Source organism: Thalassophryne amazonica, chromosome 3, assembly GCF_902500255.1.
Source record: "Thalassophryne amazonica chromosome 3, fThaAma1.1, whole genome shotgun sequence".
Taxonomy (NCBI): Eukaryota; Metazoa; Chordata; class Actinopteri; order Batrachoidiformes; family Batrachoididae; genus Thalassophryne; species Thalassophryne amazonica.
The window spans coordinates 63,062,209-63,089,339 of record NC_047105.1 but is presented as its reverse complement, the minus strand read 5'-3'; the positions used below and the strand labels follow the sequence as shown (position 1 = coordinate 63,089,339).

The 27,131-nt window shown below is 41.6% G+C and overlaps 1 protein-coding gene across 3 annotated transcripts in view; it reads right to left on the bottom strand.

Moving 5' to 3' along the window:
- cacna2d3 (calcium channel, voltage dependent, alpha2/delta subunit 3) overlaps positions 1-27,131 on the bottom strand; it is a 139,960-nt gene that overhangs the window by 44,695 nt on the left and 68,134 nt on the right. For 2 of the 3 annotated variants that reach the window (XM_034166510.1, XM_034166512.1), the window contains exons 12-19: positions 23,434-23,547; positions 19,932-20,010; positions 14,632-14,765; positions 13,682-13,699; positions 2,207-2,278; positions 2,051-2,131; positions 1,878-1,952; positions 998-1,081 (exon numbers count right to left, since the gene is read on the bottom strand). In XM_034166510.1, coding sequence (XP_034022401.1) covers positions 998-1,081; positions 1,878-1,952; positions 2,051-2,131; positions 2,207-2,278; positions 13,682-13,699; positions 14,632-14,765; positions 19,932-20,010; positions 23,434-23,547 — 657 coding nt within the window. The remainder of the gene's footprint in view (positions 1-997; positions 1,082-1,877; positions 1,953-2,050; positions 2,132-2,206; positions 2,279-13,681; positions 13,700-14,631; positions 14,766-19,931; positions 20,011-23,433; positions 23,548-27,131) is intronic. The other variant, XM_034166511.1, reaches the window with a different exon arrangement.

Sequence of the window (27,131 nt, the reverse complement as noted above, 5' to 3'; positions counted from 1 at the left end):
AATGAACGGACAATGGAGAAAGTAAATAACAAGTTTTACTGTCGTGAAAATGCACAACCAATACAACAATTGACAATTTGGGTTTACACCGAATTCCACTGGTGTCGTGTGGGCAGGCTCGAAGGTAGGAGACGTCCGTCCGAGTCGAGCCGGAACCACCCAGATTTCCCCTGCCACCGAACCCTGGAAATACTGGAACCGCCAAGTCCCGAATTCCCAGGTGGCCACTGCCTCCGCTCGTCGGATCCGGTACTGCTGGCAAGAGAACAAACACACAGGTGTGGATGCGGCTGCACCCAGTACACAGAGAGGGAAGAAGCTGACTCCACCTCACGTCAATACTGCAGAAAGGTGAGTACTTCTCCAAGCAATTTAGCTCACAATAATCAGCTGTCCTGCAAAGGTTTAACAAATCTTTTAGCCAGTTAATCAGAATATTAATGCAGAGAACGTTACCTCTAACGTAAGGCGATATCTCGGCACTGAGGTGGAGACGCCGTCCTCCTGATATACCTCTGTGCTGAGTGGAACAGCTGAGTCTGGTGATGGGTGACAGCTGTCACCCAGGCTACTCCCATAAGGCGGCAGCGCCCTCTGGTGCCTGGAGCCCGCACTCCAGGCAGGGCGCCCTCTGGTGGTGGTGGGCCAGCAGTACCTCCTCTTCAGCGGCCCACACAACACAGGTATTACCAATTGACACAATTCAATTAAGCTGGTTCAAATATTTTCTTTTTTCAGTGTAGTTTGCAGGAGGTCACCTTAAAGAATATCTTTTTAAAGGTGAAAAGTGATCATTTTACTTTATATTTATTTCTAAATATTATGGTTTTAGCAGCTTGTCAACCTTTGCACAGTACAGAATCTCACAATGATGAAGTGATAATTAAATCTGGGAGCATCAATAGCGCTTTACAACAGCCAGTTATCTTTACAAGATAAATAATTGCATCTTTTTGTAAACTTTTGCAAAGCATTGCAGTTGCACAGGTACACATACAATATCATCTTTGTCCTCCCACTCCACCTCAGACAGATCCACACTGCTGTAGTTGGGCTTTCTCCTCTTCTGACCCTCCTGGTACTGCACATAGGAACAGAATGAATCCAAGTTAATGATCACATTGCATACTGAGGCTTTATTCATTATTTTTTTTTTTTTAACCACGGCTTCAACATCTTTGTGTAATCTACCCTGAGCCAAATGTGTGTCTTTTGTGTTTCCCTGTGAAAATGAGAACTGAGTGTACATCCTGTTTTTGTCAGCCCTAATTCAGTGTTATGATGGTTTTTTTGCTCTGAGTAATTATTCAACAAATCGACTGTGAAATTAACACTATCAGGTAAATGAGAAAGAATTAACATGACTGACAGGAAATTCACGCTTTAACAAGTCGTCTACATCGATCTATTACACTGCACTGTACGACAAGTAAATGACTACAACCACAAAGCACACAAAACCAACACACACTAACACACACAGAGAGGAACAGCACTAACACTGGCACACACAGATCCACCAGCACAACCAAAGCTCCTGTGGAACCAGCGGTCCCAGGGCGAGCGGCTGTGGTCTCTGCCAGCGAGTGTTAAGTTACCTCTGGGAAATCTGAGGCCAGCCAGCCCTATGAGTGGCCTTTATCCCTGCATGCATACATCAAAGGAAAAGGTGGGGATTACAGACGATACAAGCCCATTTAGCCTCTTAACCAGATTACACATTTGTCTCTGTGAGCCCTCTGCATGGAAGGCTTTCAGGTCATCATGTACAGTTTGGGGGAAATGATACAGAGGGGGGATAAATAGGGTAGAGTCAGTGTTACTGCAGCTTGGGAATGATGTGAGACTGTGGTGCAAAGGTAAAGAGACGCACTAACCAGTGGTCTGAGGTCCGGATGGATCAGGATATAGCCATTGTTTGTAATGGCAAAGGCATAGCCATGGATTCCTAACTAAAGACACAAAACAAGATACATGAGGAACGTTTTTTGTTAAGGCACACTGATAAATTATTTCAATGACACCCAAAGAAGAAGACAGCTGACCGTACCATATGTTTGGGAATGAGCTTCATCAGCTCCTGCAGAGGGATGTCTGTTCCTACCACCCCCAACAGAATACCCTGATTCTTCTGCACACAGAGACAAACACATCTTCAGATTACTTTTTTTTACTCACTCACTCACTCATTCACTCGGTCACTCACGGTTTCATTCTTTGTGCTGAAGACAGGCATGGCTACTGTGGTCATCAGACTGGGCCCTGCTTTGTCATTCATCTGGAAAAAACAAAAAACACTAAACATTTAAATATTGTCAGTTAATGAGTGTTTTTGCACAAGAAAATTATGTCCTTTCTTTTTGAATGCATAGTGTTATTCATGCATTAATTGGGATGTTGGACTGTTTTTCATCAATGATAACTACATGACCAGTAAAATTATTGTAAGCTCTTAACATGATTTTAAAGGAAAATAAAAACAAAATTGTCCAAAATGCCAGTTTGTCAAAATAGAGTTAAGACCTCAGTTCCCCAGCTGTTGGCAACAGAAATAAAAAAAAGAGGTTTTTAGTCAAAATGCTCCTTATGCTTTGCACCAGGCATGTTCAAATTTGCCTTTTGTTGTAGCAAAGTGCACCATATGCCAATCCCTTTTGTTGTCAGAGCACTCTGTGTCAAGCGAGGTCAAACATTTTACAAAGATGGAACACAGGTTCAAAAAAGTGAAGTACAAGTTCTGGAAATCAACAGTGGTACACTTGGGGTTGGCACAGTCTACAATGGTGAATTCTGACAACATTATTTGCTCAAAAGGGCTAAAGAACTGGGCAAAGTTTAAACTCAGCATTCTAAAAATGGACAGAAGAGTCACTAACAAACAAACAAGCCAACTACTTAACCTGATTGACAGCATTGGCGTGACTAAAAATGTCAGGGCTTTCTACCAAGAAAGATGGGCCAGTGAATGATAGTGACAGTAATGATCAATTACTAACTGGTGTGAGATAGCAGTTACTTGGATTTACTCTCTACACGTAATGAGTAAACTGAGACTGAGGACTGGGACACAAGGTCCTGCAGTTATTGGACGATAGAGCATTTTGTGACAAAAACACTTTGATGCATATGGAACATTTTGCAGAAAATGAATGTATGAAGCATTTTGAAGACAAATCAGTTATTGTTTCTATTTTTTTTGTTTTGTTTTTAAATAATAATGAAGTTCAATTTCCGTGAATTTGCACATTAATTGTCTGTTTCATGCCCTGTCTATATCAGAGGATTTGGAGTTATTACATTTCAATTACTGTATTTTTGCCCTTTTTAAATGTATTATCAGCTCTTTACTTTGGAATTTTTGTGAATTGTTGTGTACTTTTATTACTGTCATTTACTCTTTTATTGGAGTTTATTTTTGTTTAGTGCTTTGTGGCCAGTCTGCTCTGTGTGGGCCTGATTCTGTCAGACCTCAAGAGCTGGCAGGGTGGGAGACCTCATATAAAGATCAGGGGCTGTGTGTCAGCCAGAACACAAAAAACATTTTTGTTCTGTGCTTTGATTCCCGGAAAAGCCCAATAGAAATAGCTAGTATTTTTATTATTAGTAGTAATGAATGCATGATTCAAACAAACATACTGTTATACCCATTATAAAATATAGGTAATAAACTAATTAACCAAACAAACAAAAACCACAACAACAAAAAAAATTTCTCAAAACAAGAAAATGGATACAGTACATTTTGCATTTAAACTCTTCAAATACAATGTGGCAGCACTGTGGTTTAGTGGTTAGCACTGTTGCCTCACAGCAAGAAGGTCATGGGATCAATTCCCACCTGGGGCCTTTCTGTGTGGAGTTTGCATATGTTCCCCGTGAGTGCGTGGGTTTCCTGTGCTCCGGTTTCCTTCCACATTTAAAGACATGCAGGTTAAGTGAATTGGGAACTTTTTAAGTGTCCAGGTCTCCCTTGCAAAAGAGATCTCGATCTCAGTGGGACTAACCTGGTTAAATTAAAAATATTGTGTCTACACACATTATATACATTCTCTCTCTCACATTAATGCACATTTTCAAAATCTATCGCACTGTTTTTAACTCTTAACATTTAACTCAAGGTGCTCATATTGTGGCAGTGTTTGAAATAAAAGTCCTTAAAAAAGCAGATTTCATTAAATGTTTTTGTGATCACTGATAGCATATAAAATGTGTGTTTTTTTTTAAAGCACTTCATTGCAAAATAGATTTCAAATGGAATTTTTGAACATTGAATATAAAGTTGTATGTAAAAATGTAGGCACCCCTGATGATCTCCATGATTTTTCTTTATAAATTATTGTTTTTTTTTGTATCAGCAATTTAAGTTACATATAGCAGACAAACAGTTATATTTGAGAAGTGAAATGAAGTTTATAGGATTTACAGAAAGTGTGCAATAATTCTTTAAAACTAAATTAGGCAGGTGCATGAATTTGGGCACCCCGACAGAAAAAATACATCAATATTTAGTAGATTATTCTTTTGCAGAAATAACAGCCTCTAAACACTTCCTAAAGCTTCCAATAAGCATCTGGATTCTGGTTGAAGGTATTTTGGACCATTCTTCTTTACAAAACATCTCAGGTTTGTTGGTATCTGAGCATGGACAGCCCAGTTAAAATCACACCACAGATTTTCAATAATATTCAGGTCTGGGGACTGAGATGACCATTCCAGAATGTTGTACTTGTTCCTCTGCAAGAATGCCTTAGTAGATTTTGAGCAGTGTTTAGGGTCATTGTCTTGTTGAAAGATCCAGCCCCAGCGCAACTTCAACTTTGTCACTGATTCATGAACACTGTTCTCAAGAATCTACTGATAGTGACTGGAATCCATGTGACCCTCATCTTTAACAAGATTCCCAGTACCTACACTGGGCACACAGCCCCACAGCATGATGGAACTACCTCCACATTTTACTGTAGGTATCAAGTGTTTTTCTTGGAATGCTGTGTTCTTTTTCAGCCATGCATACCACCCCTTGTTATGTCCAAATAACTCAATTTTAGTTTAATCAGTCCACAGCACCTTATTCCAAAATGAAGCTGGCTTGTCCAAATGTGCTTTAGCATACCTCAAGCGACTCTGTTTGTGCCATGTATGCAGAAAAGTCTTCCTCTGCATTACAGCATCTCCTTGTGCAAAGTGCGCTGTATAGTTGAACGATGCACAGAGACACTATCTGCAGCAAGATCATGTTGTAGGTCTTTGGAGCAGGTCTGTGGGTTGACTGTGACTGTTTTCACCATCCTTTGCTTCAGCTTATCTGAAATTTTTCTTGGCCTGCCACTTTGGGCCTTAACTATTACTGTGCCTGTGGTCTTGCATTTCCTCATTATGTTCCTCACAGTGGAAACTGACAGCTGAAATCTCTGAGATAGCTTTTTGTGTCCTTCCCCTAAACCATGATGTTGAATAGTCTTTGTTTTCAGGTGATTTGAGAGTTCTTTAGAGGCTCCCATGTTGCCACTCATTAGAAGAGATGTAAAGAGGAGAAACATTTGCAAATGGCCACCTTAAATACCCTTTCTCATGATTGGATTCACCTGTGTAAGGAGGTCAAGGGTCAATGAGCTTACCAAACCAATTTTGTGTTCCAATAATTAGTGCTAAATGTATTCAAATCAATAAAATGACAAATTTATGCACCTGAAAAAAAAATAATGAAATGACACGCACATCCGAATGTGTATTGACGTGCAGGATCTGAAGAGAGCTGGGACCACAGTCACAAAGATTACATTAGTAACACTTGATGCTGTCATGGTTTAAAATCCTGCAGGGCAGCAAGGTTCCCCTGCTCAAGCCAGCACATGTCCAGGCCCGTTTGAAGTTCACCAGTGACCATCTGGATGATCCAGAGGAGGCATGGGAGAAGGTCATGTGGTCAGATGAGACCAGAATAGAGCTTTTTGGAATCATCTCCACTTACCATGTTTAGAGGATGAGAACAACCCCAAGAAAACCATCCCAACCGTGAAGTATGGGGGTGGAAACATCATACTCTGAGGGTGCTCTTCTGCAAAGGGGACAGGACGACTGCACCGTATTGAAGGGAGGATGGATGGGGTCATGTATTGCGAGATTTTGGCAAACAACCTCCTTCCCTCAGTAAGAGCATTGAAGATGGGTCATGGCTGAGTCTTCCATCATGACAATGACCCCAAACACACAGCCAGGGCAACTACGGAGGGGCTCCGTAAGAAGCATTTCAAGGTCCTGGAGTGGCCTGGCCAGTCTCCAGACCTGAACTCAAAAGAAAATCTTTGGAGGGAGCTGAAACTCCAAACCTGAAAGATTTGGAGAAGATCTGTATGGAGGAATGGACCAAAATCCCTGCTGCAGTGTGTGCAAACCTGGTGAAAAACTACAGGAAACGTTTGACCTCTGTAATTGCAAACAAAGGCTACTGTACCAAATATTAACATTGATTTTCACAGGTGTTCAAATACTTATTTGCAGCAGTAACATACAAATAAATCATTAAAAAAATCATACATTGTGATTTCCGGATTTTTTTTTTTTTTTTAGATTATGTCTCTCACAGTGGACATGCACCTAAGATGAAAATTTCAAACCCCTCCATGATTTCTAAGTGGGAGAATGGGCAAAATCGTAGGGTGTTCAAATACTTATTTTCCTCACTGTATGCATGTTCTCCACTCAGATTGCAATAGCCAATCACAGTTTAGCCTTTCTGCCCATCATTTACCTGTATTTTGGCATGCTTGGTGCCAGAAAGTTATGTTGGATCCAAAGGGATCCAAAAAGGCTAGGACCAAAAGTTATACTGGATCGGTTCCCACTGACCAATAGCATTAGAGCTTACTGCCAACGCTAGCCAATCAGAGCATGGCATACAATTATTCATGAGATGACATCACTAATGATGTAGCGGAGGTCAGGAACTTGTTGACAGATGCTGGTTGAAAAAATGGCAACAAACATGTCAACAACAGCAGAAAATCATCTGCCAGCGAGGTTTGCTGAGTTCACAGAGGAGGAACTGATGGAAATATTGAACTCCAAGGATGCCAAAAACACTAAGAAGGTAGACAAGCACGCTACTGACATTTTAGAAACATTCATATGCTGTTCACAACAAAATAAATTGATCTAAATTACTTGACTCTTTGTTGTTTGCTTAATTTGGGAGGGGGGTGGAGAACATAACAATTGATGGATGGCAAGTCGTCCAACATAGAGAAATACTGGATCCAGAAAAGTTATATTGGACTCGACTACGCCTTGTCCAATATAACTTTTCTTCATCCAATATTTCTCTATGTTGGACTCCTTACCATCCATTATTTGTATAATATATTTCTTGCGATCATGTAAGGTAGATAACAAAAACAAAACATAAAAGCAAATTTCCTGTGCTAGTAACAGCATTGGGTTTAGGCAGCAAAAATATAGATGACTGAGAGAGTGAGTGAGTCATCCCAGGCAGTTTATGGAGATGATAACTCAAAAACAAGTAAAGCTATCATCTGGTAATGTAGTAAATTTAAAAAACATGCATAACAAGGATGAACTGATTAGTTCACTGCGAACATTGATGCACCAGCTTAGTCCCCAAAGCAAATTTGCTTTGCCTTTGCATTATCCTGTAGACATGTGTCTGACACCTGCTGGATGGTTAGTAGATGCACTCAAAAAAATGAGTCATTGGTTGAACTCAATTCAGTTATGAGCAGGATTTCCATCTAATAAACATATGTAGCCCCAACTCAAATAAAGCGCATCCATGCAAGATAATTTAATTTCATTTAGTTGGGACTACATATATTTATTAGATGGAAATCCAATCCAATGAGTCACTTTTTTGAGTGCTGGATGGATTATGAAAAATTATAAGCATCTGCCTGTTACCTAGTAAGCTGTAAACCACCTTTATATGATTGTAGGCTAGTGACAATCATGAAGGTGATGGGTCACTGGATCAATGACTTACTGAGCCAGTGAACCAATGAGTCAGTGGGCCAATGACTTACTGAGCCAGTAAGTCAGTGGACTGATGAGGCATTGCAACAGTGGATCAGTGGGTCAGTGAGTCAGTGAGTTATTGGGTCTGTAGGTCAGAGCGAGTCAGCTGGTCAATAAGTTATTGAGTCAGTGGATCGATGACTTATTGAATCAGTTTGTCAATGACTTAGTCAGTGGGTCCACAAGATTTGTTTTTGCTAGTAACTAGAGTTGTGCTCAAAAGTTTACATACCCTGGCAGAATTTTTGCTTTTTTGGGCATTCTTAAGAGAATATGAATGACAACACAAAACCTTTGTTTTCACTCATGGTTAGTGGTTGGGTGAAGCCATTTATTGTCAAACAACTGTGTTTCCTCTTTTTAAATCAAAATGACAAGCGAACTACCCAAATGAACCTGATCCAAAGTTTACATACCCCTGTTCTTAATACTGTGTATTGCCCCCTTTAACATCAATGACAGCTTGGAGTCCTTTGTGGTAGTTTGTGGACGAGGCTCTCTGATGGTAAAGCTGCCACTGAATATGTTTCGGAGTTTATTTACATCAGTTACAAAGAAATACAAACAGTATGGCACTCTATGGTAAATCTGCATCGAGTAGACAGTTCTCAAAAACTGAGTGACTGTACATTGCCAGTAGTAAGTCAAACCTGTTTCCAGTGCACGTTGGCCTCCGCCAGGGCTGCCCTTTGTCACCGGTTCTGTCCATTATTTTTATGGACAGAATTTCTAGGCACAGCCAGGGTGTAGAGGGGGTCTGGTTTGGGAACCACAGAATCTCGTCTCTGCTGTTTGCGGACGATGTGGTTCTTTTGGCTTTGTCAAATCAGGACCTTCAGCGTGCACTGGGGTGGTTTGCAGCCGAGTGTGAGGAGTCCGGGATGAAAATCGGCATCTCCAAATCCGAGGCCATGGTTCTCGACCGGAAAAAGGTGCTTTGCCCTCTTCAGGTCGGTGGAGTGTCCTTGCCTCAAGTGGAGGAGTTTAAGTATCTCGGGGTCTTGTTCACGAGTGAGGGACGGATGGAGCGTGAGATCGATAGACGGATCGGTGCAGCGTCTGCAGTGATGCGGTCGCTGTATCGGACCGTCGTGGTGAAGAGAGAGCTGAGTAGGGGGGCAAAGCTCTCGATTTACCGATCGATCTACGTTCCGATCCTCACCTATGGTCATGAGATTTGGCTCATGACCGAAAGAACGAGATCGCGGGTACAAGCGGCCGAGATGAGTTTCCTCCGCAGGGTGGCTGGGTGCTCCCTTAGAGATAGGGTGAGGAGCTCGGTCACTCGGGAGGAGCTCGGAGTCGAGCCGCTGCTCCTCCACGTCGAAAGGAGTCAGTTGAGGTGGCTCGGGCATCTTTTCCGGATACCCCCTGGACGCCTTGCTGGAGAGGTGTTCCGGGCACATCCCATTGGGCGGAGGCCCCGGGGAAGACCCAGGACACGCTGGAAGGATTACATCTCTCGGCTGGCTTGGGAACACCTTGGGGTTCCCCCAGAGGAGCTGGGGGAGGTGTGTGTGGATCGGGAGGTCCGGGCGGCTTTGCTTGAGCTGCTGCCCCCGCGACCCGACTCCGGATAAAGCGGAAGAAAATGGATGGATGGATGGATGAGTGACTGTGCAAGAAGTAGAAGAGTGAGGAAAGCCACCAAGACACCCAGACAACCCAGAAGAAGTTATAGGCTTACGTGGCTGTGATTGGAGAAATTATGCACAGTGCAAGCTTTGCATTTTGTATCACCAGTTATCCATCTTCATGATGAAGTGATACAGAGGAGGATTTTCCTTAAAAAGAAGACCTGAAAGTTTAGTTACAAATTTCCAGAAGGTACATCTGAGATGGAAGCCTGGATTTGATCTGTTTTGGTGAAAGAAAATCCTTCTCTGCTCTACTCCACTATGAAGCTAAGAGTAGTGATGCAAAATGCAAAGCTTGACCATCAGAGAGCCTCGTCCACAAACTACCACAAAAGACTCCAAGCTGTCATTGATGTTAAAGAGGGCAATACACAGTATTAAGAACAGGGGTATGTAAACTTTTCATCAGGTTCATTTGGGTAGTTCTCTTTTCATTTTGATTTAAAAAGAGGAAACACGGTTGTTTGACAAGAAATGGCTTCACCCAACCACTAACCAAGAGTGAAAAAAAAAGTTTTTGTGTTGTGATTCATATTCTTTGAAAAATGGCCAAAAAAGCAAAAATTCTGCCAGGGTATGTAAACTTTTGAGCACAACTGTAGGTAAAATCTACTACATACTCAGCTTTGAAATCTTGGATCCTGGTAGCTACAGGTGGGGACCAGAGAGCTTCCTATTTTGGGTCATGTGGACATCTTTTAACATCATAATTTGTCATTATTATTTTATACATCAGTTTAAATAGGAATGTTACCGCAGTGGGACATGTCAGAACTTGTTCAGTCAGGCTCAGGTAAAGGAGATCTTTTGTTTGCATGCAGTTTATGAAGCCGTGTTGCTAATGGCAAGGTCCTGGTGGTATATAAATTTGAAGGGGAAAAAATGTTTCCAATTTAGAAAACAAGCAGCCTTGGTGCTGTCAAAGCATGTGAGGCTCAGAGGAGGTCGCAGAGGGTCGCTCAGGATGAACGTTGACATCATTTAGCACATGAGACGATCTGTTATTCCTTAACCTCCTGAGTCACCACAGCTGAGCGTGTGCCTGACGTTCATTTGAGTTTGCACGTGCACTGCACATGCAGATGAAACCAGTGAGCTGTGAATTTTGGGAGTGCACTTGCTAAGCTTGACAAAATGAAGAATGGCGAGTCCCTAAATTCATCACAACACAACAATAGGTGTGGAAAATGGTGAGCGTCATCCTACACTGACAGGTAAACCCTGGGATGCTGAGCCGCCTCTTCTCTCCCCCTTCCTCTCTCTCTCTCCCCCTTCCAGTGTCAGTTTTATTATGGGCTTTAGGAGATAAAATGCAATGATCCACAGAATGATGAATGGTGTGTCTGTGCCTCAGACACAAGGGTGCACACACACACTCCAGAGGACAGTCCTTTTGTGTGTGTGTGTTTTGGTGCTTGCTCTCCGTCTTCAGATTGGTGGTAGCAGTGGTTGTGGTGGGGGGTATTACTAGTGTAATTTCTCCTGGTTGTTTTTGTAATTTACTGCTCCTTACCAAAAACCAAACCATTGTATTCCTCATTTTTAATTTATTAAAGGTCACAATGAAAACCGGGACCCTCACAGACAGTGTCCATCTTGTGAAAAGCCCTTAAAATGAGTCATACACTTTTTATACCATGTGGACATCACAGTGGGTGTGGTTTAGTCTCACATTTCTAATTTTACTGGCTTTCACCAACAGGGGGAGGTCTCCCTGTGTCTGACACTTGTACATACGATGGAAGTGAAACTTAATTTGCATTTACACTTTAAACCAGGTTTCAAAAACTCCAAACAGATAACAAAGACAAATACTTGATCGCTAACATAAAATGATGAATTAGCACAGATATTATCTAACACTAGAGTGCTTTTATTAGAGAGAGTGGCGACATGACGAGCCGAAAAAAATCGGTCACGTGACTCATGGTGCCATCAGCTTGGGTTCAAAATAGTGTTCATTGTTAATATGTCTGCATGTAAATCCAGCTATTTTATTTATTTAATTGCTGAAAATTATGGGTTGCTGTGCATTTGGAGGCACAAATACACACAGCAATGACTTCAAGATGTAGAGATTCCCTTCAGATCTGTACAGAGGAAACATTTGGGAAAATAAAGTCAGCTGTGTGGGATGGAAGTTGACTTGATCGTCAAAGCTTTGAGAGATCAATTTATTGTTCAGTCCCATGTACAGTAAAACTCACCTAAGCCGTCGCCGTATAAACCAGATGTTCGCAGTCACCGGAGAAAAAAAGTCCCAGAGTTTTTGTATTGTTTTCCATGTAATAAACACTGCATATAACTGATTTGTACAGTGGATTTTTCGCTCACATCAGATACAATGTCCTGTCCAATCGCAATATATTTCCATTTAAAACTCCGAGCAGTCTGGACGTGCAGAGGTACAAATTAAAGTTCAGTTCTGACACTCGCCAATTTGTGGAAAGTGGGAGAGGAATCATTTCTGTGATTAAAAGTCCAACCATTTATTTTTTTCAAACCGTGTTCAGACTTGGAGCCGCAGTCTGACGTGCACCTGTTAAATCAAACACAAAAGGCTGTGATTTGACACTTTTCTGCTTTTAATCCTTCGTCTGGCATCATATTATATAGCATGCACGCTGATAAATGGATCAGAAAAGTCCGCATCATATTTACAGCATGAAGTTGGTAAAAGAGGAACTTGTACAGCTTACCTTTGATTTGGAGGTGATGATTGCAGAAAGAAAAGCTTGTTGAGGGCCAAATGAATCCAGAATCTATATACATAAAGGTCTATGTCTGTCTGTCTGTCTGTCTGTCTGTCCGAGATAAACTCCCAAACTATAATATGTAGCCCTAAAAACTATATATATTCTGAATCCTCATGACATGGGGAACAAACTGGTACCATTTTTTAAAAAGTTGAACTGAAAATTACCCCCAAAATAGCTGGCTGTGGGTATGACCAGGCAGATTCAAATTTCCAGCCCTGTATATGTGTTGGCCATCTCTATTTATTTATTCCCTTCCTTCAGCTACTTTATGTTCTCAACTGTTAAGCACCTGACTGTCCTGTACAACCGAGTTTGCCGTCCTGTCTGAATACATTCATTTTATGTTTGTAAAATTGCAATGTAAAAACAGTGAAATACACCACTACCTCAATTCTGATTCATTGATAATTAATTTACTGTTACGTACCTTTTATGTGTAATTTTGTTATAAATTTGATTGCAAAACAAAGTCTGCATGAAGGACTTCAAATGTATTTGTCTTTTAACCAAGTATTTCCACTTAGTTTGGGGAGTCCACCTCTTATAGTTCTGCTGGACAAACTTTAGCCCATTAACTATTATATTTATAAGACATCAGCATTACAAAAACAAATGTTGGGCAATTGTTTTGATTAAAATGATTGGCATTTGGCTTATGTCTAAAACAGGTTAACCCAGGCAGTGCTGGGTACCCCAGCTAGTAAATCATAATCCAGAGACAGAAAACTTCAAAACTGTCACGCACATCATTGCATGACATGGAGTTAAAGAGCAGCAGCTGCATAAATCAGGCTTTAAATTAATTAAATAAATCATCATAAATTGTAAATGTATGTAAATTTGATAGCTTAACTATATTTATATTAAGCTTGATAGCACCTGTACCTGAATGTATTGCTGTATGTGGTTAAATAATTTTAAAAAATGTTGAAAACATTAAAGATTCATTCAGTAGTTCAGTGCAGTTAGAACCAAAATGGCACCATGTTCTGAGTTGATGCTACTCTCCAATCAAGGCACTCTTGGTATTACTCCTGCTCCTCAGACAGAATCCTCAATACAGGCTTTTTGAAGGATATAATATTAAAAAGTTGTGAAAACAAGCAGTTATTTAACCGGTCACAACTTTATTTTACTAAATGTAACTCAGAATTGCTCTCTACAACATCTCTGGTCAATTTTGTGCTAACAGTAAGCTGCTAAAACTGTTATAACTAATCTGGCATGTACATGAACCAGTCACATGCAGATATTTACCTTATAAGCCTGTGTAAGCTGTTGTGAAAGAAGACACAAATAAAGATGGAACATTTCAGTGCTGCACATTGGAGCAAAACATGCACATTTACAATGCGGATGTAGATTAATGAAGCTCATAATGAGGAATCATTCCTGAGGCATGATAGGTCATGATGAAAAAGTATTGCTGTACTGTGTGAAAGTTTTAAGCAAATCTATTGTGCTGCTGAGTTCCAAAAAAAATAATGGAAGGCTAATAAATATAATATATAACATATAGTATGATCTAAACCATAAATAGCTGAAATTAATATAAATAAACAAAATGTGTGGCAAATTTTCACCTTTCAAAAATACCTAATTTCTGCAGCAGTTTGTACAAAATCTGGTACCATTTAATGTGGATTTTTCAATTAACTATGTTTGCATTGTCGTGTATCAGGCAGTAAACTTACAAAGAAACAAATAAGGTTTGAAACTTATACTTTCTTCAATAAAAGAGCGAAAAAATCTATTTGGTTTATGTTGGAATATAGTAATGTTTTGATATTTCAAATCTGAAGAAAATTTATTTTTTTCCCCGTTGACCCATTCATTCATTTTAGGGGTGGGGGGGTGTCTCCCCCCCCCCCACCCCGTTATATTTCATTCAAAATAATAATATGCCTGAAACCTTTGCGCAGTATTATACACAAGCATGATAACTACACACAGATGGACTAAATAGTGTGGAGGTATTACAAATAATACAGAATGAGGAATGAACATTGCAGAAATAACAGTTCAAGTAACAGCGCTAAAATCAACAAAAATTAAACACTGCATTGGTCAAAAAGATGAATATGTTTGTGATGTCTTTGAAACATGAAAGACAAAACACATGAACAGGTTCATACAATATTAGACTCTCATACTGGAACCATAACTCGAAGACTAATCAACATTAACTACCACAGTAACATACTTACTGCACTGTCCACGTAAGCTTCAGTCCACACTGTGTCGTGCTCATGGTCGATAACTTTTGGGCGGCTCATCACGTGAAGATACCTCATCACATTCTCCTGAACATCAGCTAAGGTGGAGATCTGACTAAAATATCCTGCAATAAAAAACATACACACTGTGGGTATATCATCTACAATTTTATGCTCTTTAGAGCTTCAAATGCAGTCATGTCCCCTTCCCAAAAGATGACATAGGTCCTTATCTTACACATGCCACAAAGCAGCAGACATCTCACCCCAAGTGTCACTGTTAGTTCCCACCTGTGCAGCTGTCATTTTCATAACCAGCGCCCATGTTCTTTAAAAAGCAAGGCTACTTGTGCTCAACTGGGCATGCTGGTCTTAAAGTGAAGTGCGGTAAAGACACAGGAGGATGTGTTGCAGGAGGCCCTGTCAAGCAAATCCCTTTCCTCGCCAGAAAACCTCTCACTTCTGAATTTTCCATTTAAATAACAATGTACCAGTTGCTGGTGCACCTGCCTCTCAAAGGGAATGTCAGGTGACACTGTTTTATTTTATGTTTAAAGTGAAAACACACCAGTGACAAATGAAATTACTACATACAACCCATTGCAGCCTGTGTAATGGCAGCCAGCAGGAGTTGCTGTGTAGTGAAGTAAACCTCACTCCCTGATTCTCATGGATAACAATCTGGATGGTCTTTTGCCTCTTTTGTCTGGAGGACACAATGTCCATGATTTTCAAAAACAATTTGAAATGTGGACTCGTCAGACCACAGCACACTTTTCCACTTTGTGTCAGTCCATTTCAAATGAGCTCGGGATAGAGTGCCTACTTCCCATGGTAATGACTGTGAGTTCAAGTCCAGTTCAAGTCCTCCACAGCGCAGGTTACACTGGTGCCGTGACCCAGATGGGAGTGAGGTTTGGGGGGTGAGTATAACGGTGGCTTGCAGGAGGTGCTGTGCAGTGAAGTAAACCACACTCCCTGGTGTCAGAAGACATTTGAACAATAGACGTTAGAGTTCCTGCCTCCCACGCAGGTGACAGTGAGTTCAAGACCAGTGATGGACACAGCGCAGGTTACACCTGCACCCGCCTTTTTCCTCAATTTACTCACTGTGCAAACAACACAGGGGAGATGGCCAGGTCTCTGATGCATTTGCACTGTACAGTTTAGATCATGCACCATCAATCAATAGAAAAGCAAAGACAGGGCTCTCTGTGTTTATCAAGTATCACAACAGTAACAGCCCATTTTAATTTGTTTTCCTGAAATATTAATGTCATGAAACTTAATGACCATTAGATTTTTCTTTAACTTCCATTCCAAAACTCTACAGCTGAGTGGATAAGGAGCTGACCTGCCAATATGTCTATATATTATATTATATATTATTATTATATATATGTCTGTATATTATCTTGGGTTTAAATCTTGCTCATCCTGCTCCCATTTTTTTTTCTCATCCACACCCCCTCTGCAATTGTTCTGCACCCACAACTAGTGTAGATGGAATTGTGAGCACTGCAGTGTCTCTGATCAAGAAACAGCATGGTACAAAATTAATGCACTTTATGGTCAGAATCGTGAAAATTCAGAGGATGTTAATGGTTCCTCCTTCCTAATGGTTCTTCTCCTTGCACAGCCATGTTTAATATTATTATTTGTTGTCTACATTTTTGAAGATGTAGAGAACAAAGTTACAGATAATTCAATGAAGTACAGAAGTAAAGCACCTGAGCAAAGTACTGAAAGGCTGTGACACACTGGACACTGAACTGACAGAAATCACTTTTTTTAACCCTCGCGTGTGACAAGTCAGTTTCTGGCAGCATGTGCCAGTGCTGTGCACAGCCACATCCACCACATCATAGAACTGCCTTGGGTCCTGTATGGCAATAACCCAGGCAGAAAATGGGCCCATCCCCGCTCACCAAAGTAGCATCTGTGTGGTGCAGCCAAGTGAAACAGAAGTGTGTCCTTGGCCTTCTCCTACCACTCACATCTTCAACAATGAGACACCTGCATGTTGGATCATGCCTTGAGTTAACATGGCTAAAATGTCATAGATTACACTGTCTCATAATGTATGTGATTCTCTTCATCTTAGTCTCCCTGAGATTCACTTTTTTGATACAAAGTCATTCCATTAGTAGTCAAGGTCCTCTGAAGAGATCCGATACCAAAGGTATCTAGTCATCACCTTTGGTCACTAGTTAGCATCCAAGTCCCACAACTATACAGAAACACAGGAAGAACCAGGACCCTAAAAACTTGGATGTTTGTTCTCCTGCAAAGATATTGTCATTGCCAAACACCTCTGTCCAATGACCTCATGACTCTGAGCACTTCCCAGGCATATTAAATGGTGAGGACCCAGAGTCACAAATGTCAACACTTTCACAACATACAGGCAGACTTCATTAAAAGCCTGGGTAATCACAAACCTAGACACTAATTCGTCATTCAACTACTCAAATGTTGCAATTAAGGTATCCCTTCATTTCACCAAGATCACAACATTGTCTGTGAATTCAAGATCAGTAAACCTTACCTCGCAAATGAAGGCACCTAACCCACTGGATTCAAGAACCCTATGCAAAACCCAGTCCATGCAATCATTGAAAAGAGTAGGAGCTAGAACATATCCCTGATGAACACGAGTTTTCACTGGTTTCTGCCTCCACTCTGCATAGTACTCACAGTACCTGTTCATAGGTTGGCCATGATGTCCAGCGGCTTCTTTAGAATCCTGTATGTGGCACTGATCTGGTGTTTTCTTTGGTCAAGTTTGGAACATGTACAAGTACAGGTGCCTTGGGTCGCTGTATCCACCACACTACAGAACCGCTTTGAGTGCGGGATGTCAAACACCCGGGCAGACAATTTATCCAGCCTCACCTCCTGAAAGTAATCATCTATGTATTGCAGTCAGATGAAGTGTGTACATCCCTTTGGCCTTGCCCAGCCACTGGGATCCATAACACAGAGAGAAATGCATGACATGGACAAGATAATTTCTGAATGACTTCAACCACTTTTACCCATACTCCTAAATACAATACATATCTGATGTAATGCAATGCAAACTGAGTGACAACTGCCCAGCTGAATTTCTGTACCATTGCCTCATGTTTTGGTGCATTGTGCTGGCTGTCCTACACTCTCTCTATACAAGCATTTCAGCTGCAGTGCGTTTTTTTTCTTATAATTCCCATGTCACTTATCATCAGTCTTCCACAGCAAGTAATGCTATACACAAATCCCGAACAGCTACTGATGCATGTTGATCTTTTGACATGTAATGATAATGTCCAGGTTGCATGTTTTGCTGAATGTGCACATGTGTGGTTGCTTAGGGCAGACTTGCAGGTCACACATGAACATGAATATGAGCTGTGACAGCTGTAATGTGAGTGTCATCTTTAGTTACTCTGCAGCACTGCAGATGTTCCTGTCATTGCTGCACTACGAGGGCTGTCCGTAAAGTATAGGTCCTTTTTATTTTTTTCAAAAACTATATGGATTTCATTCATATGTTTTTACGTCAGACATGCTTGCACCCTCGTGCGCATGCGTGAGTTTTTCCACGCCTGTTGGTGACGTCATTCGCCTGTGAGCACTCCTTGTGGGAGGAGTCGTCCAGCCCCTCGTCGGAATTCCTTTGTCTGAGAAGTTGCTGAGAGACTGGCGCTTTGTTTGATCAAAATTTTTTCTAAAACTGTGAGACACATCGAAGTGGACATGGTTCGAAAAATTAAGCTGGTTTTCAGTGAAAATTTTAACAGCTGATGAGAGATTTTGAGGTGATTCTGTCGCTTTAAGGACTTTTCACGGTGCGAGACGTCGCTCAGCGCTCTCAGGCGGCGTCATCAGCCTGTTTCAAGCTTAAAACCTCCACATTTCAGGCTCTATTGATCCAGGACGTCGTGAGAGAACAGAGAAGTTTCAGAAGAAGTCGGTTTCAGCATTTTATCCGGATATTCCACTGTTAAAGGAGATTTTTTTAATGAAAGACGTGCGGACGGGTCCGCGCGTCAGGACGCAGCCGATGCGGCGCGGCGGCACAGGAAAAACACCTCCGTGTTGATAACCATTTGTAAAATCCAGGCGGCTTTTGATGGCTTTCAGTGGAGTGAGTATATGAGAAATTGTTTATCAGCTGGAGATGTTCCAACTTGTCCTCAAGGCTTCCAACAGAGGTGTTTTTCCTGTGGCGGAGCGTCGCGGCGGCTGCGAGCCGACGCTGCAATCCGCCCGCACGTCTTTCATTAAAAACATCTCCTTTAACAGTGGAATATCCGGATAAAATGCTGAAACCGACTTCTTCTGAAACTTCTCTGTTCCCTCACGACGTCCTGGATCAACAGAGCCTGAAATGTGGAGGTTTTAAGCTTGAAACAGGCTGATGACGCCGCCTGAGAGCGCTGCGCGACGTCTCGCACCGTGAAAAGTCCTTAAAGCGACAGTATCACCTCAAAATCTCTCATCAGCTGTTAAAATTTTCACTGAAGACCAGCTTAATTTTTCGAACCATGTCCACTTCGATGTGTCACAGTTTTAGAAAAAATTTTGATCAAACAAAGCGCCAGTCTCTCAGCAACTTCTCAGACAAAGGAATTCCGACGAGGGGCTGGACGACTCCTCCCACAAGGAGTGCTCACAGGCGAATGACGTCACCGACAGGCGTGGAAAAACTCACGCATGCGCACAAGGGTTCAAGCATATCTGACGTAAAAACATATGAATGAAATCCATATAGTTTTTGAAAAAAACAAAAAGGACCTATACTTTACGGACAGACCTCGTATAATGAAGTACTCTGAACAGGTTCACGGCAGTTCAGGTATTTGACTTGGTGTCAGCTCCTGCCGGTGCTGACCGTGTTCCATCTCGGACACGTTAGGTTATTTAACAGTGGGGGTCTGTATGTGAAAGGAGGTTTGAGGCTTGTTTCTCCACAATCCCACAACTGTGATCTGTTTTCGTGACTTCCCCTTCCGGAGCGCACTCATCCGAAGCACAGACACGCGGGAGCCATCAGCACTGAGCAGCCAAGAGGGAGACACTCTGACAGGAAGAGGGATTAGAGCAGCTTGACCTCTGACCTCCCCAAGTGCCACTTCATTACCTTTTGGCAGAAAGAGTCTGAGCCAGCATGCACACAAACACACCTGGAAAAAGCCTCATATAAATACACATCAGCCACACCACACATCAGCAACCTTTCATATTAGTACACGCAAACACAGTGATGGCGAGCTGTCTTGGAAAGTGATTATCAAGAATTCCCAAACCTTTGTTCGCACAAGCCATCCATTTGAGATTATCAGCAAACGCAGACTCTCGTCCAATCAGGTAAGGGAATATACGTACCTGTGCAGAGGACACATAGATGCTACAAAGATGCAAAGAATCAGATACAAACAAACATGCAAAGTGAAGCACCACCACAGTAATTCATCATTCAGGCCTGAAATAATCTGATTTTCACCAAGAACTTCCTTTCACAGCGTCATCAGGGAACTGTGTTTCCTCTTTTCTTTTGCCACGTTCCAGTTGCCTTGTAAGTCATAAGTCATGGTTGGAAATGAAATGAGGGTCACACCTAACTTAAATGTGTTTCAGTTTCCACACAGCGTTGCAAGTTGGAAATCACAATGGACACCTCAAAGAAAGTCTTGAAGAAAGTGTGGTTGTTCCTTTGGAGTATAGTGGGTGACAAAACATATGTGGTCCAGCAAAGAGACTTCATGGAAGAGTACACATGGTGCAGAAGGTATGTTTCAGTTTACTGCTCAGTTTGTAAAGCGGTGTAGCCAGTCACTGTAAGCAACAGCTACTACAACCACAATTCCAATAAAGTTGGGATGTTGTGTAAAATGTAAATAAAAACAGAATACAATGATTTGCAAAGCTTCTTCAACCTATATTCAATTGAATACACCACAAAGACAAGATATTTAATGTTCAAACTGATAAACTTTATTGTTTTTGTGCAAATATTTGCTCATTTTGAAATGGATGCCTGCAACACGTTTCAAAAAATCTGGGACAGTGGCATGTTTACCACTGTGTTACATCACCTTTCCTTCTAACAAAACTCAATAAGCGTTTGGGAACTGAGGACACAAATTATGAGGGTCATGATTGGGTATAAAAGGAGCATCCCCAAAAGGCTCAGGCATTCACAAGCAAAGATGGGGCAAGGATCACCACTTTGTGAACAACTGTGTGGAAAAAAAATAGTCCAGCAGTTTAAGAACAATGTTTTGTCAACGTTTAATTGCAAGGAATTTAGGGATTCCATCATCTACAGTTCATAATATAATCAGAAGATTCACAGAATCTGGATAACTTTCTACACGTAAGCGGCAAGGCCAAAAACCAACATTGAATGCCCGTGACCTTCGATCCCTTAGACGGCACTGCATGAGAAACCGACATCATTGTGTAAAGGATCTTACCATGTGGGCTCAGGAACACTTCAGAAAACCATTGTCAGTTAACACAGTTCATCGCTGCATTTACAAGTGCAAGTTAAAACGCTACCATGCAAAGCAAAAGCCATACATCAACAACATCCAGAAAGGCCGCCGCCTTCTCTGGGCCTGAGCTCATTTGAAATGGACAGACACAAAGTGGAAAAGTGTGCTGTGGTCTGATGAGTCCACATTTCAAATTGTTTTTGGAAATCATGGATGTTGTGTCCTCCGGACAAAAGAGGACAAGCACCATCCAGATTGTTACCAGCGCAAAGTTTAAAAGCCAGCATCTGGTATGGGGGTGTGTTAGTGCCCATGGCATGGGCAACTTACACATCTGTGATGGCACCATCAATGCTGAAAGGTGCATCCAGGTTTTGGAGCAACACATGCTGCCATCCAAGCAACGTCTTTTTCAGGGATGTCCCTGCTTATTTCAGCAAGACAATGCCAAGTCACATTCTGCACGTGTTACAACAGCGTGGCTTCGTAGTAAAAGAGTGCGGGTACTAGACTGGCCTGCCTGCAGTCCAGACCTGTCGCCCACTGAAAATGTGTGGCGCATTATGGAGCGCAAAATACGACAACGGAGACCCCGGACTGTTGAACAACTGAAGTCCGTACATCAAGCAAGAATGGGAAAGAATTCCACCTACAAAGCTTCAACAGTTAGTGTCCTCAGTTTCCAAACGCTTATTGAGTGTTGTTACAAGGAAAGGTGATGTAACACAGTGGTAAACATACCACTGTCCCAGCTTTTTTTTTAAATGTGTTGCAGGCATCTGTTTCAAAATGAGCAAATATTTGCACAAAAACAATAAAGTTTATCAGTTGAACATTAAATATCTTGTCTTTCTGGTGTATTCAACTGAATATAGGTTGAAGAGGATTTGCAAATCATTGTATTCTGTTTTTTGTTTACATTTTACACAACGTCCCAGAGAGAATGTGTGTGTGTGTGTGTGTGTGTGTGTGTGTGTGTGTGTGTGTGTGTGTGTGTGTGTGTGTGTGTGTGTGTGAGAGAGAGAGAGAGAGAGAGAGAGAGAGAGAGAGAGAGAGAGAGAGAGAGAGAGAGAGAGAGAGAGAGAGGCCAAAACCAAGAGGAGCAACTCACCTTAAATAGGTGAAGAGCTGCCAAACAGCTTTCTTCAAATCCCCACTGAAACCTTGTCCCAGTTTGCGCATTTTTTTTCTCGCAGACCTGAGCTCAATGTGCGACCACATGCTTCCGTAAAAAAACAACAAACAAACAAACTCAAAACTCAAACAGACTTGGCTCCATTTGTAAGAAGTGAGGCTGGGAGCCGGCTTGTGTCAGTGTTGTGCTGCTTCTTTTCCAGCTACCAAACTCCGAGCCAGAGTCAGTGTACGGCAGTTTGTGGTCGCTCCTTTATCCCAGGTTCCAAAATGCCTAATTAGTTGAGTTAGCTATGCAGGGAGATAAGCGTGGTGACTTCAGGACGCATTCCAATTGAAACTTCCTACATATAAACTGGAGAATTACAACGTCCGAGTGCAACTGGAACACCTCATTTCATCTCTTTTTTTTGAAAAGAAGCTAAAACTGTTCTTTTATAAAAGGAGGATCAATCTTTTTTCTCAAAGAGCAATGCATACACTTGAACTGTATTAATTGTTCTTGCGTGTGTGTGTGGGGGGGGGGGGCACGTGCACAAGGGCACTCTCCTTTCAGAAAACGCTGTGTGACATTTTGCCAAACCTGCGCGGCTCATTGCCTCCAGATGCTGTGCTCAGCATAAAACATATAGGAAACACTGACTTGCTGGCATGTTGCAGCCCTGAGGGTGCATAAAGGGGAGGGCAACAGATACGGCGCATTGCCAAATACTGGCCCATGCACTGCCAAAACACACAAGCCTGAGAGGAGCGTACAATAGCCCTGGAGCTACTGTTTATAACGGCTTTGTGAATGGCACAGCCGTTCATTCTGTGTTTAGGTCGCACAAAGGGGCTCAATAAAAGACGGCAACCCATGTGCTGAGTCCAGGATGATGTCCCTTGACCTTTAGGACTGAGTTGCTTGTACACAAACTGCCCTTGAAAGCAGGTAATTTCGGGCATTTTATTCCTCCCAGGGGAGAAACATTGCCCTGTGGTGGGTCAACACATTGAAAAACATCACATTAACATGTTTTTTATGTTACACTTATGACTGGTAATCAAGTCAGAAACCAATTCCTCAAAACGACAAGCTAGTAGTATTAAAATGAATCCCCAGTGGAAGAAAATTGCATTGCAAGCTGGAAATTCAGGGGGGGAAAAGAGGGACAACAGCATAAATAGAGAGACTCACTTTTCTTTCCGGCCAGTTGTACTTTTCGAAAACATCATCATACATTTCAGTGGCCCCGTCAGTCACCAGCATAATGGCCTGGCTGCACACACTGCCATGTCCAGTCTGGTTGAACTAAAACACATAAAGATACAATGGCATTATGTATATAAGTAACAAATAATACATGCACTTTTATTTAGGTAGCAAATGCTGGCTTTGTCACAGGTCTTCTTCTGCTTATGCTGCATGAAGATGTTCACCATCAAGCACCAATACAGATAAACACTCAGCAAATACACCTGAGGACTGCGGCTTCGCTTTGTTCTCACACCAGAAGATGAATCACAGTAATTAAGCATGTTATTGACCTGTGATAGAAGAGAGAAAAAGCACAATCTAAAATGCGCTGAGCTGCTTGCACACCAGCAGCTCAACATGATTATCTAAAAAAATAAATATATATGCTTTAATACCAACATGCATGTGTCATAATGATGGAACGTATTATTTTTTAATTATTGTTCCACTTTCAAATCTCTCGTGGACATGCTTGAGCTCCATCTATTGGTGCAAATAAACTTATTTCTTTTGCCAAAACTGTTTTCTTCAAAACATTCTAACATTTTTGATGCCCATTCTGATGTCTGAGGTTTATAAAAGAGTGCAAATTAAATGTGGAGCAGCAGCCCCTCCCATCATGAAAAACTGTGCTTCTCAAATCACTTTATTTAATTCACATCATCTCACTGCAGCTTTAATCAATGAGCTCAAACACACACAAACAAACCAACAAAAGCACTCAGTAATGGCACTGATTACATCAATTGATAATAAAATATTGTATTCTGATGTCTCTTTTCATTTTTTTTCCCCACTACAGCATTCCTTCCATCCATCTGGGTGTGGAATTGGTGCAGTGCAGTGCACTCCTTCTGAGCTGACTTCTACTTTTGATCTGGTTTCTAGTCTTTCTTTGCTGGGTAGTGCTGGAACAGTCTACTGGCTAACTGATTACCATATTCATTGCAGGGTTTTAATTAATCTGACAAATCCAGTGGTAAAAGCTCCCTGAGCTTCTGCAGTGTCGCCAAAGCCGGCCTGAAAACGGAGATAAAAGGAGTGTGCAGCGAGGCTTCTGGCCTTATCTGCTTTGTGTTTCAATCAAACACCTTATTAATCATTGACATTAATTAGAGCCATTAATCATGCTTCAGAATAGATGTGTCTGTGTTTGGAGGGCAGAGCGAAGATAGCGCTGGAGCGTTTCGACAAACAACACACCTCCTAACAGTCCAACGAGTGGAGCGTGCATGCTCAGAGTTGCACATCAGCACTTTCTGAGTGTGCAAACAAAAGCAGAGTGTAAATTATAACAAAGTATATTTGTGATGGATACACTCATCATTATATCTAATGAATAAACAAATTTGTTCATGAAAACATTTCTGCTTGTATTGCACTCTGGATGTTCCTCGACATTTAAGTGACAGATGAGACAGATGAGCATCCTAAAGATCTCATTCCACTATTCCTCACCACTTCATCCACCTCAGACCCAGAAACTGATCCAGTCATTTTGATTTGTGTAAAAGTTAAAACATTTCAAATTATGACTAGCAGAATTAGAAATTGTAATTCTAATCTGGACTCCCCCCCGCTCATGTTGCCACCTGTTGTTTGAGGTGACTGCAATGGATCTGCTTTGTTATCTGTGACATGCTTTATGCCAGATAACACAGTTACAGTGTTATGGCTGGAACCACTAGGAAACAAGGGTTGGACCCCAGTATGCAAACAGCCAGACAACAAAGGGTTAAGGTGCCAACAAAGGTGTTTAACCCACAGGTGTTAGTGAAAAATCCAAAAAGATCAACGTAAAAGTACTGCCAGAGCCAGGGTGAGTAACAAATGGTGGAAAACAAACAAACAAAAAAACAACTGTCAAAAACACGACAGTGAGGGAACAAACAGGTGAAGTGTGAACCAGTGGTATGACAGGGGAGGTCAAGGATGTACGGTAAAACACTGAGTCCAAGATGATCGACCGGCAAGGGCCATTAACAAAGGAGTGGCTTAAGTAATAAACAAAACAGATTACCCACAGGTGTGGTGATAACAAACGGAACCGAGGGGGCACATGGGAGAGATTGGGAGTGCACAAAAATGAAAAAACAAAAATGAAAAACAAACGGACAACCCGAGTGGAAACATACACGATCAAAAACATTTGACCAACAGAATGACACAGAGGTGAACAACAGAACTCCAATAAAAGCCAGGAAGAAATAAAAGACAAGAAGCGAAAAGAAGTGACACAAATAAGAGCACTAGGGTGGAGCCCTCTCAGCGAACAGCTGTTAAGACACTGCACTCAGCTGTCAGGCGTCACCCTGACAACCAAGTGCAGCAGTAGACCAGGAACTAACAGGTAAAATACTAAACAGAAATGCACGAGGGGCCCAAACCAGAACACAAACATGATAAGACAACAGAAAAAACAGAGCAACCTAACTCATAGTGAACAAAGAATGAGGAAACAAAACATGCACATACAAGGACTTGACCATACACGCTTTCACCCACATACACACACACACACACGCAGATCGCAGGGGAGACAGACACAGACCCGCACACGACAGACAGGCGACACCCTCACACACGCACCCACAGACAACAAGAGGAGATGCACACACGCACAGATGACCAGAGACACCAAAGGACACAGAAACAGGAACCACATCAAAAGAACACAAAAAAACCCTCACCCAAACCGAACCCCAACATACAGCTTTACATGGAGAAACACATGTGCTTCTCCTAGTGTTCCTCCCAGTCAAGTTGCTCTTTATTTTGGGATTTCTAAAATCAAGGCGTTATTATAAATACATCACACCTACTATTTGGCTGAACGACTCTTTGCAATTTTCGGCATGACTAGGCACTTGTGGTAGTCATCAACAAGCTTCTAATGCCTTTTGGGATCATTACCCTGTTGAAACAACCAAGTGTCCTAGTTTCAACTATCTTTTTGCAATACACCACTGACAATGACAACAAAACCAAGAGCATGATGTTGCACCATCATGCTTAACAGTTGGTACCAGTGGTGGATCTAGAGGGGTTTGGGAAAGGTCTTGCATAAACAAAGGTTGATTGATGAACGCTGCTGCACGCTTCTTCTTTGTGTTTATTGGCAGAACACAAACCAGCTTTAGAGGTGCATACCACCACCTTCTGTATTGGAGTGTGTTTAATCTTGGTAGTAATTAATCTACAGTAGTGTTCAGAATAATAGTAGTGCTATGTGACTAAAAAGATTAATCCAGGTTTTGAGTATATTTCTTATTGTTACATGGGAAACAAGGTACCAGTAGATTCAGTAGATTCTCACAAATCCAACAAGACCAAGCATTCATGATATGCACACTCTTAAGGCTATGAAATTGGGCTATTAGTAAAAAAAAGTAGAAAAGGGGGTGTTCACAATAATAGTAGCATCTGCTGTTGATGCTACAAACTCAAAACTATTATGTTCAAACTGCTTTTTTTTTAGCAATCCTGTGAATCACTAAACTAGTATTTAGTTGTATAACCACAGTTTTTCATGATTTCTTCACATCTGCGAGGCATTAATTTTGTTGGTTTGGAACCAAGATTTTACTCATTTACTAGTGTGCTTGGTGTCATTGTCTTGTTGAAACACCCATTTTCAA